Source organism: Rana temporaria, chromosome 3 (genome assembly GCF_905171775.1).
Source record: "Rana temporaria chromosome 3, aRanTem1.1, whole genome shotgun sequence".
Lineage (NCBI taxonomy): Eukaryota > Metazoa > Chordata > Amphibia > Anura > Ranidae > Rana > Rana temporaria.
Window position 1 is genome coordinate 486,184,111 of NC_053491.1, and position 15,706 is coordinate 486,199,816.

At 46.7% G+C, this 15,706-nt stretch overlaps 1 protein-coding gene across 2 annotated transcripts in view; it reads left to right on the plus strand.

The window, feature by feature from the left end:
- LOC120933741 (CD209 antigen-like protein C) overlaps nucleotides 1-15,706 on the plus strand; it is an 83,382-nt gene that overhangs the window by 42,276 nt on the left and 25,400 nt on the right. Inside the window, exons 4-5 of one of the 2 annotated variants that reach the window (XM_040347114.1) lie at nucleotides 7,384-7,419; nucleotides 14,325-14,366. In XM_040347114.1, coding sequence (XP_040203048.1) covers nucleotides 7,384-7,419; nucleotides 14,325-14,366 — 78 coding nt within the window. The remainder of the gene's footprint in view (nucleotides 1-7,383; nucleotides 7,420-14,324; nucleotides 14,367-15,706) is intronic. The other variant, XM_040347115.1, reaches the window with a different exon arrangement.

Sequence of the window (15,706 nt, forward strand, 5' to 3'; positions counted from 1 at the left end):
CCCTGTCTAGTGCCATTCGCAATCGAGACTTTGTCAGACAGTGAGCCATTAATCTTTAGTTTAGCCGTAGGGCATTGGTACAGTGCCGAGATCCTAGCTAACATATGAGGGCCCAGGTCCACCTTTGCGCACACGGCCAGCATATAGTCCCATGCAACGCGGTCAAAGGCCTTCTCCGCGTCCGTCGACAGGAGAAGGCCCTCAATGTTCCCATTCCGCGCCGCCTGCGTAAGTAGTAAGGCTTTAATTACATTGTCCCGCACTTCTCGTCCCGGCATAAAGCCCACCTGATCCGGGCCAACCAGGTCCTAAAGAATGGGACTCAGCCTGGTCGCCAATACCTTCGCATGAATCTTCGCGTCGAGATTTAGAAGCGATATGGGGCGGTAACTGGAACATTCAGCAGGGTCCTTGCCTTCCTTGTGCAGCACCGTAATGTGAGCTGAGAGAAAATCGGGCGTGACTGTTCTAGGTTCAGATAGGGAATCCAGGGCTGCTCTGAGGGGGTTCACCAGGATCTGTTGGAAAGTTTTGTAGTAGATGGAGGTGAAGCCATCAGGACCTGGGCTTTTCCCTGATTTTAGTTGTGTAATGGCAGAGGCTATCTCGTCAGACGTGATCGGGCTCTCCAAGAGAGCAATATTTGACTCTGAAATAGTGGGTAAGCCACTTTTAATTAGGTAATCTTGTATTATGTGTGACCTATCACCCTCCATGCCCTCCATCCTATGTTGAGACTGCATGTTGTACAACTTTGAATAAAAATCATGGAAGTGTCCCGCACTCGCTTCGGTAGTGACATCCAGTGTGCCATCCTGCCGCCGAATACCGTGAATAAAGTTTTTATTCGTTTGCTCCCTCAGGGCCCTGGCTAGAAGCTTCCCCGATTTGTTGCCGGATTCGTAATAGATCTGCTTCTTGAAGAAAAGGAACCGTTTCGACCTTTCATCAAAGAGCTGCTGTAAGGCTCTCCTCTTGTCCAGTAATTCAGCCGCCGTCTGAATAGACAAAGACTGTTTGTGTAGAGTCTCAAGAGACTTTATCCGCTCTGTCAATTGTCTAATGGTTTTTTCTCTATCCCTTTTGCCTCGGGCCCCCATCCGTATTAAATCACTGCGTATCGTGCATTTATGGGCTTCCCACACCATCAGGGGATCGGCGTCCGCCGTCGCGTTACGTTTAAAGAATTCGTCTAGGGAAGCAGTTAGTTCTGTCAGAAGGTCAGGGTCTGTTAAGAGGGAAGCATTCAGTCTCCATGTCGGAGGGTTGGGTGGGGATGCAAAGTTTCCCAGGGAGAGCGATACTGGGGCATGGTCCGAAAAGGATTGTATACCTATGTGTGCCCCCGTGACCCTCGTCAGATCCCTCTGGGAGGTAAAAAGGTAATCGATTCGTGAGTGTCGATTGTGTGGGGGGGAGAAGAAGGTAAAATCCCGTCCATCTGGGTTTAGGAACCTCCATACATCAATTAGTTGCAAGGATTGGAGTAGGGTTTTAATGCGCCTGAGAGTCCTATATGTAATGCAAGTCTTCCCATTCGACGTGTCTGACAGCGGGTTGAGAGGACATTGAAGTCTCCCCCCAAAATCAAACAACCAGAGGAGAAGCCCAACAAGTCTTGGACCATCCTCCGGCAAAAAGACACATGAGCCTTATTGGGAAAATAGGCATTCGCCAGGGTCACAGGTGAATTGTTGTACAGACCTTTTAGGAATACGTATCTACCCCCTGGGTCAATAAGCCTTTCCTGGAGAACGAAGGGTGCATTTTTGTTTATCAGGATGGACACCCCCCTAGCCTTGGAGTCGTCACTGGTAGCATGGTGTGCCTCCGTGTAACAGGAGTCTGTCAATCGAGGGACATGATGTGTTTTAAAATGAGTTTCTTGGAGAAACACAAACTGAGGCTTACCTTTCCTGAGCTCCCTCAGCAGAGTGGAGCGCCTCTCAGGAATGTTCAGTCCCTTCACATTGTGGGACACAACGAACGGGTTACGTCCAAGATCAGAGTATGCCATGGTCAGGACCCAGAGCGAGATGGACAAGAGCACACCTGCAGTAGAGAATCACAGAACACGGGTATTGTTACAAAGGTTCAGATACAGTTGCAAATCAGAACTGACTATACCATGAAAGAAAGAGAGGTTGTAGGACCAACCAGGGTGAGAGCAAGAGAGAGAGAAAGAAATAAAGATAGAGACGAGAGATGTAGTAGAGCAGAACAAGGAGAGCAACAGATTTCCCTACCCGGGTAGAAAGTCCCTCCCCGGGCGGAGTTTGTTAGTGCGTCCACAGCCACTCAATGAGTGTGGAGGCACTGTGTGGGGGGGTAGAGGGAGGCAGTCGACGAGACGATAAACTGTCAACCTTACCGATATATTCTTAGAAAAATATAGAAAACTTTAGACACATCAAAAAACACACACAGCCTGCAAATGAAGGCTAACGTAGCACCGTCAACTACTATACATAGCTGACATAATTTCCCCGACCCCAAAAAAAGGGGGTGTTAAAAAAAAAAAAGAAAAGAAGAAATTCCCATCAAGTGGGCAACTCAGGCAACACAATGTACCCCAAATGGACCACCACAGACACCACCTCCCCCAGCATCAAACATATTCTCGTGCCTTTGTGCAAAAACTTTTCACTTCCCTTCCCCTCCCCATCCCTCCTCCACCCTGCCCGTGCCGTCCCCAGGCCTTGCATATAGCACACAATCGGGCATTGGCGATTATACTCCCTCTCCTGCAGATTTGCGTCACTGTAAACGACACCTGTCAAGGACAGCGGCAAATCTTGGATCCAGCGAACAGTCTTCTGTGCAGCAAGGAGCAGCCTCCCAAATAACGATAATGGAGATGATCCCCATCCGCATGACAGATAGGGAAAACAAAGTCAAACGGCGTTACCGCAGGAAGGAGGGAGCAATGTCCAGCGGCCCGTGTGCCTAGGTCAACTTTCAAGGCATCATAGTGAAAGCAGGAAAGGCAACCATAGGGGAGCCAGTGTGTACATCACGTTCTCAGTAGGCACTCATCGGACCAGAAGGAAGGAGGGAAGGAAAAAAAAAAAGAAAAAATCTGGAGAACAAAAAAGAGCAAAAAAGAGAAAAAAAAGTGTAAAAACATATTGAGAACCAGATAGGTGCTGAATTGCTGGGTATGAGGTGACGTGGTAGGTCAAGATCCGGAGGAGGGCAGCTTTGATCAGTCGTCCCCACGATCTCTTCGATCCTCCCTGGATGTTCGTGGAGTGCCCGCCTTAGAGCCATCTGAGCGGTGTGGTTTCAATCTCTTGTGGAGCCTTTTCTCTGGGGTAGAGAAAGGGGATCTGATGGGCGAACCCTCTTGCCGTGGGTCCTGAAACTCGGCATACCACTCGGGGAGTGGAACATAGTCCAGATCCAGTGCTGTACAAAAGTCTTGTAACCCGTCCGGGTCTCGCAGTGTGTATTGGTGGCCACCAGAGGTCACTGACAAGGCAAAGGGAAACTTCCAGGTATATCTCAATTCGCGTTCTCTCAGCTTGTCCAGCAGGGGACGCAGGGCTCTCCGGTTCCTTAATGTAATTTGAGATAGATCCTGGAACAACATAATGGTGGCCCCATTGAACACGATGTGATCATTCTCCCTCGCCTTTCTCATTATATCCTCTTTAAGTGGAAAACTCTGCAGGCAACAAATAATGTCCCGAGGAGGAGCAGAGTCTGGGCCCTTTGGCCTAAGGGCCCTGTGCGCTCTAACAAAGTCAATCACAACATCCTCCTGTCTCTCAAGCAGGCTATTAAATACACATTGCAGTACAGGCATTATCTGGGCCGACTCCACAGACTCAGGGATACCCCTCACACGTATGTTCTTTCTCCTTCCCCTATTGTCCAAGTCCTCCAAATGCCTATTTATTTCAATGAAATGGTAGTTATGGGAAGAGGAGGCTTTTTCCAAACGATGGATGGCTCTATCCCTCTGTTTCCCGGCGGATTCAGCTCCCGCCATGCGCTCATTCAGGGCTAGGAGATTGGACTTGATGTCCGTGATAGCAGCGGAGAACGCAGACTTAATGTCTGCAGCTATTACCGACATGTCTGCCAGCGTGAGGGGATGGTTGGAGCGGGTCACCTCCCTACCTGAGTCCTCCGGGAGGGATTGGGAGTCCTCGCTGTAATCCTCCTCGTGTCGTGGCTCAGGCGCCATCTTGGCTTTCCCCATAGTGCTGCGGGCCCCAGCCGAAGGTTTAAACAGGTCCGTGATGCTTCTAGCCGGCATAGTGGACGCTCCTCTCTTCAAGCGGGAGTGCGGGGTGCTATAGAGTCGCTTGCCCGGCATCTGAGAGCTATGGGTCGGGGAATTTGCTCGATGCAGGTCGTGTGTGCTCCGGAGCTCTCTCACTGAGCGACCATGTCCGCCGCGTGCCAAGCCACGCCCCCGGAAAGTAACTTCTATTTTTTGTTTTTTTCAAAATTTCGAATTTTCTACATATCAAGTAAAGTCACAAGCCAACACACTTCAGGGGAATTGCCTCCATCCTCAGGGCTAAAATACGGAGAAAAAAAATGAAATATATGAATGCCTAACATGAATAACATTAAGGTTATTTACAGAGCCGCCATCAGGAATTATGGGGCACAGCTTCAGGCATGGCCCCCTGGGGCAGAGAACCGGGGGGGGGGGTTTGGACACAGTGAGGCATGGACACAATGAGGCATGGACACAGTGAGGCATGAACACAGTGAGGCAAAGTGAGGCACAGCGAGGCATGCAGATGGACACCCTAGGCTTACACTCGAGTCGATACGTTTTCCCAGCTTTTTGTGGTAAAATTAGGCGCTTCGGCTTATACTCGAGTATATACGGTACTTTTTTCCCTCGTTTTAGATCTTATGTTTGTTTTAGTTTTTTGGGGGGGGGGGGTTTTGCTGAAAGGTTTCCCTTTTGTATGAGGAGGTGGTATTTGGAGGTTTTATTTTATTTTCATTGTATACAGTATTGTTCCATGTTGATAAAGACTTTGGCCCAGATTCTCGTATCTGGGCATAAGCCCCCATTCACATCTAGGCATTTTTACGCCTGTAGTGCTACGCCGCTGCCGCCAGAGGGATGAAACACATGTCCCTCTATGGAGATGGTTCACATCTCCACGCTGAACGCCGGACGCCGGACGCCTGCCGCCTGAAAAAAGGTCCCGGACCTTTTTTCCAGGCGGCTTTCGGCGTTCGGCTAGGAGATGGGAACCATCTCCATAGAGGGGGTCAATCTGGGGCACATCTAGGCGGACAATACCGGCATTTTGTCGCCGCAAATCGCGGTACAAAACGCTGCTATTTGTACCGCGATTTGCGGCGACAAAACGCAGCGAATTTGTCTGCCTAGGTGTGAATGGAGCCTTAAACTGCGGCGGTGTAACGTATGTCATTTACGTTACGCTGCCGCAAGTTTTACAGGCAAGTGCTTTATTCACAAAGAACTTGCCTGTAAAGTTGCGGCGGCGTAGAGTAAATCCCCCGGTGCAAGCCCGCCTAATTCAAATGAGCCGGGTAGGGGGCGTAGAGCATTTAAATTAGGCGCGTTCCCGCGCCGAACGTACTGCGCATGCGCGTCCCTAAAATTTCCCGATGTGCATTGCGCTAAATGACGTCGCAAAGGACGTCATTGGTTTCGACGTGAACGTAAATGGTGTCCAGCCCCATTCACGGACGACTTACGCAAACAACGTAAATTTTTAAATTTCGACGCGGGAACGACGGCATTACTTAACATTGGTTGCCCCTCATATAGCAGGGGCAACTTTACACATCGCAAATCTAACGTAAACATCGTAAGTTCACTGCGTCGACCGCGCGTACGTTTGGGAATTTGCGTATTTTGCAAATTTGCATACTCGACGGGGAAAACGACGGAGGCGACACCTAGCGGCGAAAAAAAAAATTGCATTTAAGAGCCTTACGCATGTCGGATCTAATGGATATCTATGCGTAACTGATTCTAAGAATCAGTCGCATAGATACGACGGCCCAGATTAGGACTTACGACGGCGTACATTGCGTTGCGCCGTCGTAAGTCCTTTGAGAATCTGGGCCTTTATCGTTAAACTTTTTTTGCAGTCAGGCATTCATTTAAAGGTTTGTGCTTTGGTTTCATTGTAAAGTTTCCATTTCTTTATTTTTTAATTGTTTAGGGTTAGGGGTTAGGGTTTAGGGTTAGGGTTTAGGATTAGGGTTAGGTTTAGGGGTTAGGGTTTAGTATTAGGGTTTAGGGTTAGGGTTTAGGGTTTAGGGTTAGGGTTAGAGTTTAGGGTTAGGGTTTAGGAGTTAGGGTTTAGGGTTAGGGTTAGGTTTAGGGTTAGGTTTAGGGTTAGGGGTAGGTTTAAGGGTTAGGGTTAGGGTTAGGTTTAAGGGTTAGGGTTTAGGGTTAGGTTTAGGGGTTAGGGTTTAGTATTAGGGTTTAGGGGTTAGGGTTAGGGTTAGGGTTTAGTATTAGGGCTAGGGTTTAGGGTTAGGGTTTAGGGTTAGGTTTAGAGTTTAGGGTTAGGGTTTAGGAGTTAGGGTTTAGGGTTAGGTTTAAGGGTTAGGGTTTAGGGTTAGGTTTAGGGGTTAGAGTTTAGTATTAGGGTTAGGGTTTAGGGTTTAGGGTTAGGGGTTAGGGTTTAGGGTTAGGTTTAGAGTTTAGGGTTAGGGGTTAGGGTTAGGTTTAAGGGTTTAGGGTTAGGGTTAGATTTAGGGGTTAGGTTTAGGGGTTAGGGTTTAGGGTTAGGGGTTAGGTTTAGGGGTTAGGGTTTAGGGTTAGGGTTTAGGGTTAGGTTTAGAGTTTAGGGTTAGGGGTTAGGGTTAGGTTTAAGGGTTTAGGGTTAGGGTTAGATTTAGGGGTTAGGTTTAGGGGTTAGGGTTAGGGTTTAGGGTTAGGGGTTAGGTTTAGGGGTTAGGGTTTAGGGTTAGGGGTTAGGTTTAGGGGTTAGGGTTTAGGGTTAGGGTTAGATTTAGGGGTTAGGTTTAGGGGTTAGGGTTTAGGGTTAGGTTTAGGGTTAGGGTTAGGTTTATGTTTAGGTTTAGGGGTTGGGGTTAACCATTGAAGAATATGGCTAGGACTCAGTAATTGGAACAGGGACCTCCCCCAGAGGTCAAAGGTCAGAAGGTGGGTTCCCATAGGTCAAAGGTCACAGGGCGTGGCTGACCCACCCCCACCTAAGTGTACCACCTACCCCAACTAAGTCGGGGAATGAACAAGTCGGGGTAAGCGTATTTGTATTTTTATTTTATTTGAAATGCCAAAATAAAGATGAAGCACACCAATGTGTAATCTACTGTATCTCTTTAGGTATTTATTTTTAAATATATATATTTTTTAAAGATTTCTCCAAAATCTGACAGAATTTTCTGTTTCTTCCTCAGACAAAAGTATCAGAGGAGAAATTTCTCAGATGAATGGTGAGTGTATGAGGAATCCGGACTGCCATTCAGTCTGCAAACGGTCTCTTTTTTTTTATTCATTTTATTAATTTTATAAACAATCAATACAAAACACACGTACGTGTGTTTTGTATTGATTGTTTAATAAAAATTAACAAAACAAGGATTTGATTTAAAAAATAAATATTCCATGTACGTATTAACCACTTCAGCCCTTAATGACCCGGCCATTTTTTGCGATGCGGCACTGCGTCGCTTTTAACAGACAATTGCGCGGTCGTGAGACGTTGTACCCAAAACAAAATTGAGATTTCTTTTGGTGGTATTTGATCACCTCTGCGGTTTTTATTTTTTTGCACTGTAAACAAAAAAAGAGCGACAATTTAAAAACAAAACAAAAAAAACAATATTTTTGTACTTTTTGCTAAAATAAATATCCCCCCCAAAAAAATAAAAAAAAATGTTTTCATCAGTTTAGGCCAATATGTTCTACATATTTTTGGTAAAAAAATTTGCAATAAGTGTATATTAATTGTTTTGCGCAAAAGTTATAATGTCTCATAAATAGGTGATAGATTTATGTAATTTTTATTTATCTATTTTTATTACTAACTTTCCTGCCACGATCTGCGATTTTAAGTAGGACTGCGACATTGCGGCGGACAAATCAGATACTTTTGACACTTTTTTTGGAACCTTTGACATTTATACAGCGATCAGTGCTATAAAAATGCACTATTAATCACTTGCCGCCCGCCAATGACAAATTGACGTCGGCAAAGTGGTTTCAATATCCTGACTGGACGTCATATGACGTCCTCAGGATATTGAGCCGCTGCAAGCCCCCGGGGGCGCGCATCGCGGCGATCGTTGTTGCAGGGTGTCAGTCTGACACCCCGCAACACCGATCTAGGTAAAGAGTCTGTCACAGAGACTCTTTACCACGTGATCAGCCGTGTCCAATCACGTCTGACCACGATGTAAACAGGAAAAGCCGGTAATCGGCTTTTCCTCACTTGCGTCTGTCAGACGCGAGTAGAGGAGAGCCGATCGGCTGCTCCTCTGACAGGGGGGTTTGTGCTGATCGATTATCAGCACAGCCCCCCCGAGGATGCCCACTGGACCACCAGGGATGCCCACTGGACCACCAGGGATGCAAAAAAAAAAGAAAAAGGTATGCCACCCTAGACCACCAGGGATGACAATGACACAAAAAAATGGATGCCAATCAGTGCCCGCAATGAATGCCAATCAGTGCCCACAATGGGCATCACTGATTGGCAGGCATTGTTTGGCACTGATTGGCATCCATTAGTACAACACATACGATAGTGCCACCTATCAGTGCCCATCTATGCCCATCCATACCATCCTATCAGTGCCCATCCATGCCGCCTATCAGTGCCCATCCATGCCGCCTATCCATGCCCATCCGTGCTGCCTATCCATGCCCATCCATGCCGCCTATCCGTGCCGCCTATCAATGCCCATCAGTGCCGCATATTAGTGCCCATCAATGCCACCACATCAGTGCCACCTCATCGGTGCCCATCAGTGCCGCCTTATCAGTGACCGTCAGTGCAGTACCATCAGTGCCCATCAGTGAAGGAGAAAACTTACTTATTTACAATGTTTTATAACAGAAACAAAAAAATACATTTTTTTTCTAAATTTTCGGTCATTTTTTAATTTTTTTTTGCAGAAAATAAAAATCCCAGAGGCGATCAAATACCACCAAAAGAAATCTCTATTTGTGGGAACAAAATGATAAAAATGTAGTTTGGGTACAGTGTAGTATGACCGTGCAATTGTCATTCAAAGTGTAACAGCGCTGAAAGCTGAAAATTGGTCTGGGCGGGAAGGTGTGTAAGTGCCCGGTATGGAAGTGGTTAAAGTGCTAAGTGCAGCGCAAAAATATAAATATAAAATAGTGCACAAAAATCCTAATGATGCAACAAATCCAAACTCTGTGAAACAAAAGTCCAAATAAGTGAGCACTTTTCCTTTTTTCTGTCTATGGTCCGATATTTCTGCTGAATTCCGAGGAATCTGACATGGATATACGTTCCCTGGTTTAACCTGTGATATTGATCTCTGCTTGGCCAACCTTATCAGAGGTGGAGGGATCACCAATCAAATTTAACGTCACTGGTGAAGGCTTTCTGGAACCTGTCGTTACACAACTTTGGACTTCATTTGACTTTTATTATTTGGACTTTTGTTTCACAAAGTTTGGATTTGCTGCATCATTTGGATTTTTGTACACTATTTTATATTTATTTTTTTGCGCTGATTGCACCCTTTGGGCCAGATTCACAAATGAGATACTCCGGCGTATCTCTGTTTCTATCTATGCGACTGATTCATATAATCAGTTACGCAAAGATAGCCAGAAGATCCGACAGATGTAATTGTTTTACACTGTCGGATCTTAGGATGCAGTACCGCGGCCGCCGCTGGGGGGAGTTTGCGGCGTAAACCAGCGTCGGGTATGCAAATTAGGAGTTACGGCGGATCCACGATGGTTTTTCGCGCTCGCTACGTCGCCGCTAGTCAAGTTTCCCGTCGCAAAGTTAGTCGTTTTTTTTGGTGCCCTAACTTTAGTCAGCAAGTGTATTGCTGTCTAAAGTATGGCCGTCGTTCCCGCGTCGAAATTCAAAATTTAACGTTGTTTGCATAAGCCGTCCGTGAATACGGAAGTACGCTACGCGCGTCGCCGTTCAAAAAAATGACGTCACGGCGCGCAAAGCACGGCGGGAGTTAGGAAACGGAGCATGCGCAGTAGGTCCGGCGCGGGAGCGCGCCTAATTTAAATGGCACACGCCCATTTGAATTGGACCGCCTTGCGCCGGAGGCCGCGGGCGTAGTTTTCATCGCAAGTGCTTGGTGAATCAGGCACTTGCGATGAAAAATTGCGTCGGTGTAACCTATCTAGGATACGTTACGCCGCCGCGATTCTACGTGAATCTGGCCCTTTGCTTTTACCTATAAAAATGCACTGATTACTGTGTAAATGTCACTGGCAGGGAAGGGGTTAAAACTAGGGGGCGATCAAGGGGTTAAGTGTTCCCAGGGAGGTGTTTCTAACTATGGGGGATGGGATTGACTTGAAGAGGAGACAGGTCGCTGTTCCTGATCACTAGGAACAGTAGATCTCTCTCTCCTCCCGTGACAGAACCGGTATTTGGGCTCTTTTCTTGTCAAGTTTTAATTTTATTGTCTCATTCTTACCCTGTACTAAGAATGTAAGGGCTGACGCTTTGTCACAACAATTTTCCTCCACTTCCAAGATGAGTCGGTTCCGGTTCCTGTGATTCCTCCTGATCGTATCCTGGCTACGCTTTTCACCAGTCTCACTTCTCCTTTGGGTGACAAAATTCTTGCTGCTCAGGTCGATGCTCCTCTTGAGAAACCGTGTGACCACTGCTTGTCCCAGAGAGTCTCCGAACTGCCATGCTCCAGACTTGCCATTCTCTCAAGGCTGCTGGCCACCCTGGGTAGAATCAACTCTTTTGAGCCATTTCCCAAAAATTCTGGTGGCCTAGTCTTCGTGCTGATGTAACCGCCTTCGTAGCTGCCTGTTCCGTGTGTGCTCAGAGTAAAACTCCACGACACCTTCCAATGGGCCTCCTACAACCCATACCCAATGGAGAGAGGCTCTGGATCCACCTGTCTATGAATTTCATTGTGAAGTTACCCAACTTCCAGGGCAACACAGTTATCCTTATGGTGGTAGACCGGTTCTTGAAAATGTCTCATTGTATTCCACTTAAGAAGTTGCCCACTTCTAAGGAACTGGCTTCCATATTTGTGTTTGGGAGATCCTTCGCTTACATGGGCTACCCAAGGCGATTGCCTCAGACAGGGGTAGTCAGTTTGTGTCCCGATTCTGGCAAGCTTTTTGTGCACAGTGGGGAATTCAGCTTGCTTTCTTCTCTGTGTATCACCCGCAGTCTAATGGGGCCGCAGAAAAAGCCAATCATCCCTTGGAGCAATTCCTACATTGCAATATATTTCTGACCACCATAACAACTGGTCAGACCTCTTATCGTGGGCGGAGTTTGCTTACAATAGTGCTTTGAATTCTGCTTCCCGATTGTCCCCGTTTATGGTGAACTATGGTTTCCAACCTTCCATGTTTGTTTGTTCCGCAGAGCATTCCTGCATTAGAGGGGCATCTCCATGGTCTTCGTTCCACTTGGGCACAAGTCCAAGAGGCTTTACGACATGCTAACGATAGGCACAGTCTCCATGCTGACGCCTGCCTGCGCCTTCCTAATAGGTTGGGGACAGGGTCTGGCTGTAATCTCGCAACCTCTAACTTTGTGTTCCTTCGCTGAAGTTCGCACCTCGGTTTATTGGGCCTTTCCGTATCCTTCGCAGGATTAACCCAGTGGCTTACGCGTTGGACCTTAGTATGCGTATCTCAAATGTGTTTCATGTCTCCTTATTTAAACCTTTGGTCTGCAACCGCTTAATCACCTCAGTGCCACGTCCTCACCTTATACAGGTTGAGAACCATGAGGAGTATTAAGTTCAGTGGGCGCATAAGTACCTAGTGCATTGGAAAGGGTACGGTCCGGAGGAACGCTCTTGGGTCTCATCCTCCTACGTACATTCCCATGTCCTCCTCCGTGATTTCCATAGATGTTTTCCACTCAAGCCTGGTGGCCTTTCGAGGGGGAGGGGTCGTTGAGGAGGGGGTACTGTCAGGACTGGGCTCAACCCTTCCTTCTCTGAGCTGGCCGCTCAGCTGTCAGCTAATCTCTCTACAGTTACTCACCTTTTGATGATCCTGCTCATCAGACCTGCCTACTTAAGCCTTCCAGTTCAGATGATCTCTGCATTCGCCTTGATCAACATCACAGAGACTTTCTCCTGCATTCCTGTTGAAGACTTTGCTTGGCTGACATCCCTTCTGGCTCCTGATCCTGGTTGCTGTTCCACTACGTATATCTCCGGCTCTATGACTTTCCGATCTGGTTCCTGAACTTTGGCTATGTTTTGACTACGCTTACTCTGTTTATCTTTTTATTATTATTATTATTATTATTAAACAAGTGTGATTTGACTGGACTTCTGTCTCGGTCTGATTCATGGTTTCTGACAGGAGGTAGTGGAAGGAGATCCTCCATACATAATTCTGTGGAGGAGGTAGTGGAATGAGATCCTGCATACATAATTCTGTGGAGGAGGTAGTGGAAGGAGATCCTGCATACATAATTCTCTGGAGGAGAAGGTAGTGGAAGGAGATCCTGCATACATAATTATGTGGAGGAGGAGGAGGGTAGTGGAAGGAGATCCTGTATACATAATTCTGTGGAGGAGGAGGTAGTGGAAGGAGATCCTGTATACATAATTCTGTGGAGGAGGGGGTAGTGGAAGGAGATCCTGCATACATAATTCTGTGGAGAAGTTAGTGGAAGGAGATCCTGCATACATAATTCTGTGGAGGAGGAGGTAGTGGAAGGAGATCCTGCATACATAATTCTGTGGAGGAGGAGGTAGTGGAAGAAGATCCTGCATGCATAATTCTGTGGAGGAGGAGGTAGTGGAAGGAGATCCTGCATACATAATTCTGTGGAGGAGAAGGTAGTGGAAGGAGATCCTGCATATATAATTCTGTGGAGGAGGAGGTAGTGGAAGGAGATACTGCATACATAATTCTGTGGAGGAGGAGGAGGTATTGGAAGGAGATCCTGCATACATAATTCTGTGGAGGAGAAGGTAGTGGAAGGAGATCCTGCATACATAATTCTGTGGAGGAGGAGGTAGTGGAAGAAGATCCTGCATACATAATTCTGTGGAGGAGGAGGTAGTGGAAGGAGATCCTGCATACATAATTCTGTGGAGGAGGAGGTAGTGGAAGGAGATCCTGCATACATAATTCTGTGGAGGAGGAGGTAGTGGAAGGAGATCCTGCATACATAATTCTGTGGAGGAGGAGGTAGTGGAAGGAGATCCTGCATACATACTTCTGTGGAGGAGGTAGTGGAAGGAGATCCTGCATACATAATTCTGTGGAGGAGGAGGTAGTGGAAGAATATCCTGCATACATAATTCTGTGGAGGAGAAGGTAGTGGAAGGAGATCCTCCATACATAATTCTGTGGAGGAGAAGGTAGTGGAAGGAGATCCTGCATACATAATTCTGTGGAGGAGGTAGTGGAAGGAGATCCTGCATACATAATTCTGTGGAGGAGGAGGTAGTGGAAGAAGATCCTGCATACATAATTCTGTGGAGGAGAAGGTAGTGGAAGGAGATCCTGCATACATAATTATGTGGAGGAGGAGGTAGTGGAAGAAGATCCTGCATACATAATTCTGTGGAGGAGAAGGTAGTGGAAGGAGATCCTCCATACATAATTCTGTGGAGGAGAAGGTAGTGGAAGGAGATCCTGCATACATAATTCTGTGGAGGAGGTAGTGGAAGGAGATCCTGCATACATAATTCTGTGGAGGAGGAAGTAGTGGAAGGAGATCCTGCATACATAATTCTGTGGAGGAGGAGGTAGTGGAAGAAGATCCTGCATACATAATTCTGTGGAGGAGAAGGTAGTGGAAGGAGATCCTCCATACATAATTCTGTGGAGGAGAAGGTAGTGGAAGGAGATCCTGCATACATAATTCTGTGGAGGAGGTAGTGGAAGGAGATCCTGCATACATAATTCTGTGGAGAAGGTAGTGGAAGGAGATCCTGCATACATAATTCTGTGGAGGAGGAGGAGGTAGTGGAAGGAGATCCTGTAAACATAATTCTGTGGAGGACGAGAAGGTAGTGGAAGTAGATCCTGCATACAATGTCTGCAGTAAACATGAATAATATTCAAAAAATGTTGTCCATTTGCCTGACTATATCTTTAGGTTGTATGAGTCCTCAAACATCATAAAAATAAATTGTTGTGAATTGTTTTTTCTTCTCAGACAAAAAAATTGAAGACGCAATTTCACAACTGAAGAGTAATGGTAAGTATTTATTGCCTGTGTCTTTAACTCAATTAAATTGTATAATTAGATTTCCTGAATACATAGGCCCAGATTCACAGACAGCGGCGCACATTTATGCCGCCGTACCGTATCTCCTGTAAGCTACGCCGACGCAGCGCAGAGAGGCAAGCATGGAATTTACAGAGCACTTGCTCCCAAAACTGTGCTGCGTTTCCTAGGCGTAAGCCGGCGTAGGTGGAAGTGGGCGTGAGCCATGAAAATGAGGCGTGACCCCATGCAGATACGTATCACGAACGGCGCATGCGCCGTCCCGTGAACGCATCCCAGTGCGCATGCTCACAAACACGTCGGAACAACTGCCTAAGATACGCCGGATCACTGCCTACGGCGTGAACGTAACCTACGCCTAGTCATATTCACGTCCAACATAAAATACGCCAGCTTGTTTTCCTTGGTGCAGCCCTTTGCACGTCTGTTGCTGAGTTACACCTCCTTTATGGGGCTTAACTTTACGCTGGACATACAACTTACGCGCACCACTCGTAGACTGCATCGGCCGCACGTACGTTTGTGAATCGGCGTATCTCCCTCATTTGAATCGAAAATCAATGGGAGCGCCACATGCATCCAGCATAACTATGCGCCCACTCTACGCCGGCGTAGGCAAGTTACGTCGGTGGAATGAAGCCTGTTTTTAGGAGTATCTTAGTTTGTGGGTACGGCGCACAGATATCTGGAGATACGTCGCAAGTGCTTTGTGAATCCGGGCCTAAGAAGTGAAGTTTAGTGAAAAATACAGGAGACATAATTCTGTGGAGAAGGAGGTAGTGGTAGGAGATCCTGCATACATAATTCTGTGGAGGAGGAGGTAGTAGAAGGAGATCCCGTATACATAATTCTTTGGAGGAGGAGGTAGAGGAAGGAGATCCTCCATACATAATTCTGTGGAGGAGGAGGTAGTGGAAGGAGATCCTGCATACATAATTCTGTGGCGGAGGAGGTAGTGGAAGGAGATCCTGCATACATAATTCTGTGGAGGAGGAGGTAGTGGAAGGAGATCCTGCATACATAATTCTGTGGAGGAGGAGGTAGTGGAAGGAGATCCTGCATACATAATTCTGTGGAGGAGGAGGTAGTGGAAGGAGATCCTGCATACATAATTCTGTGGAGGAGGAGGAGGTAGTGGAAGGAGATCCTGCATACATAATTCTGTGGAGGAGGAGGGTAAAATGTCTGTAGTAAAGATTATCAATATTTGATAACTTTTGTCCAATTTGCTCCTGATATCTTCAGGATTGCAAATGTTTATTCAAGTAATTCCTTAATCATCAAGGAAAAATCACATACTGTATAAATAT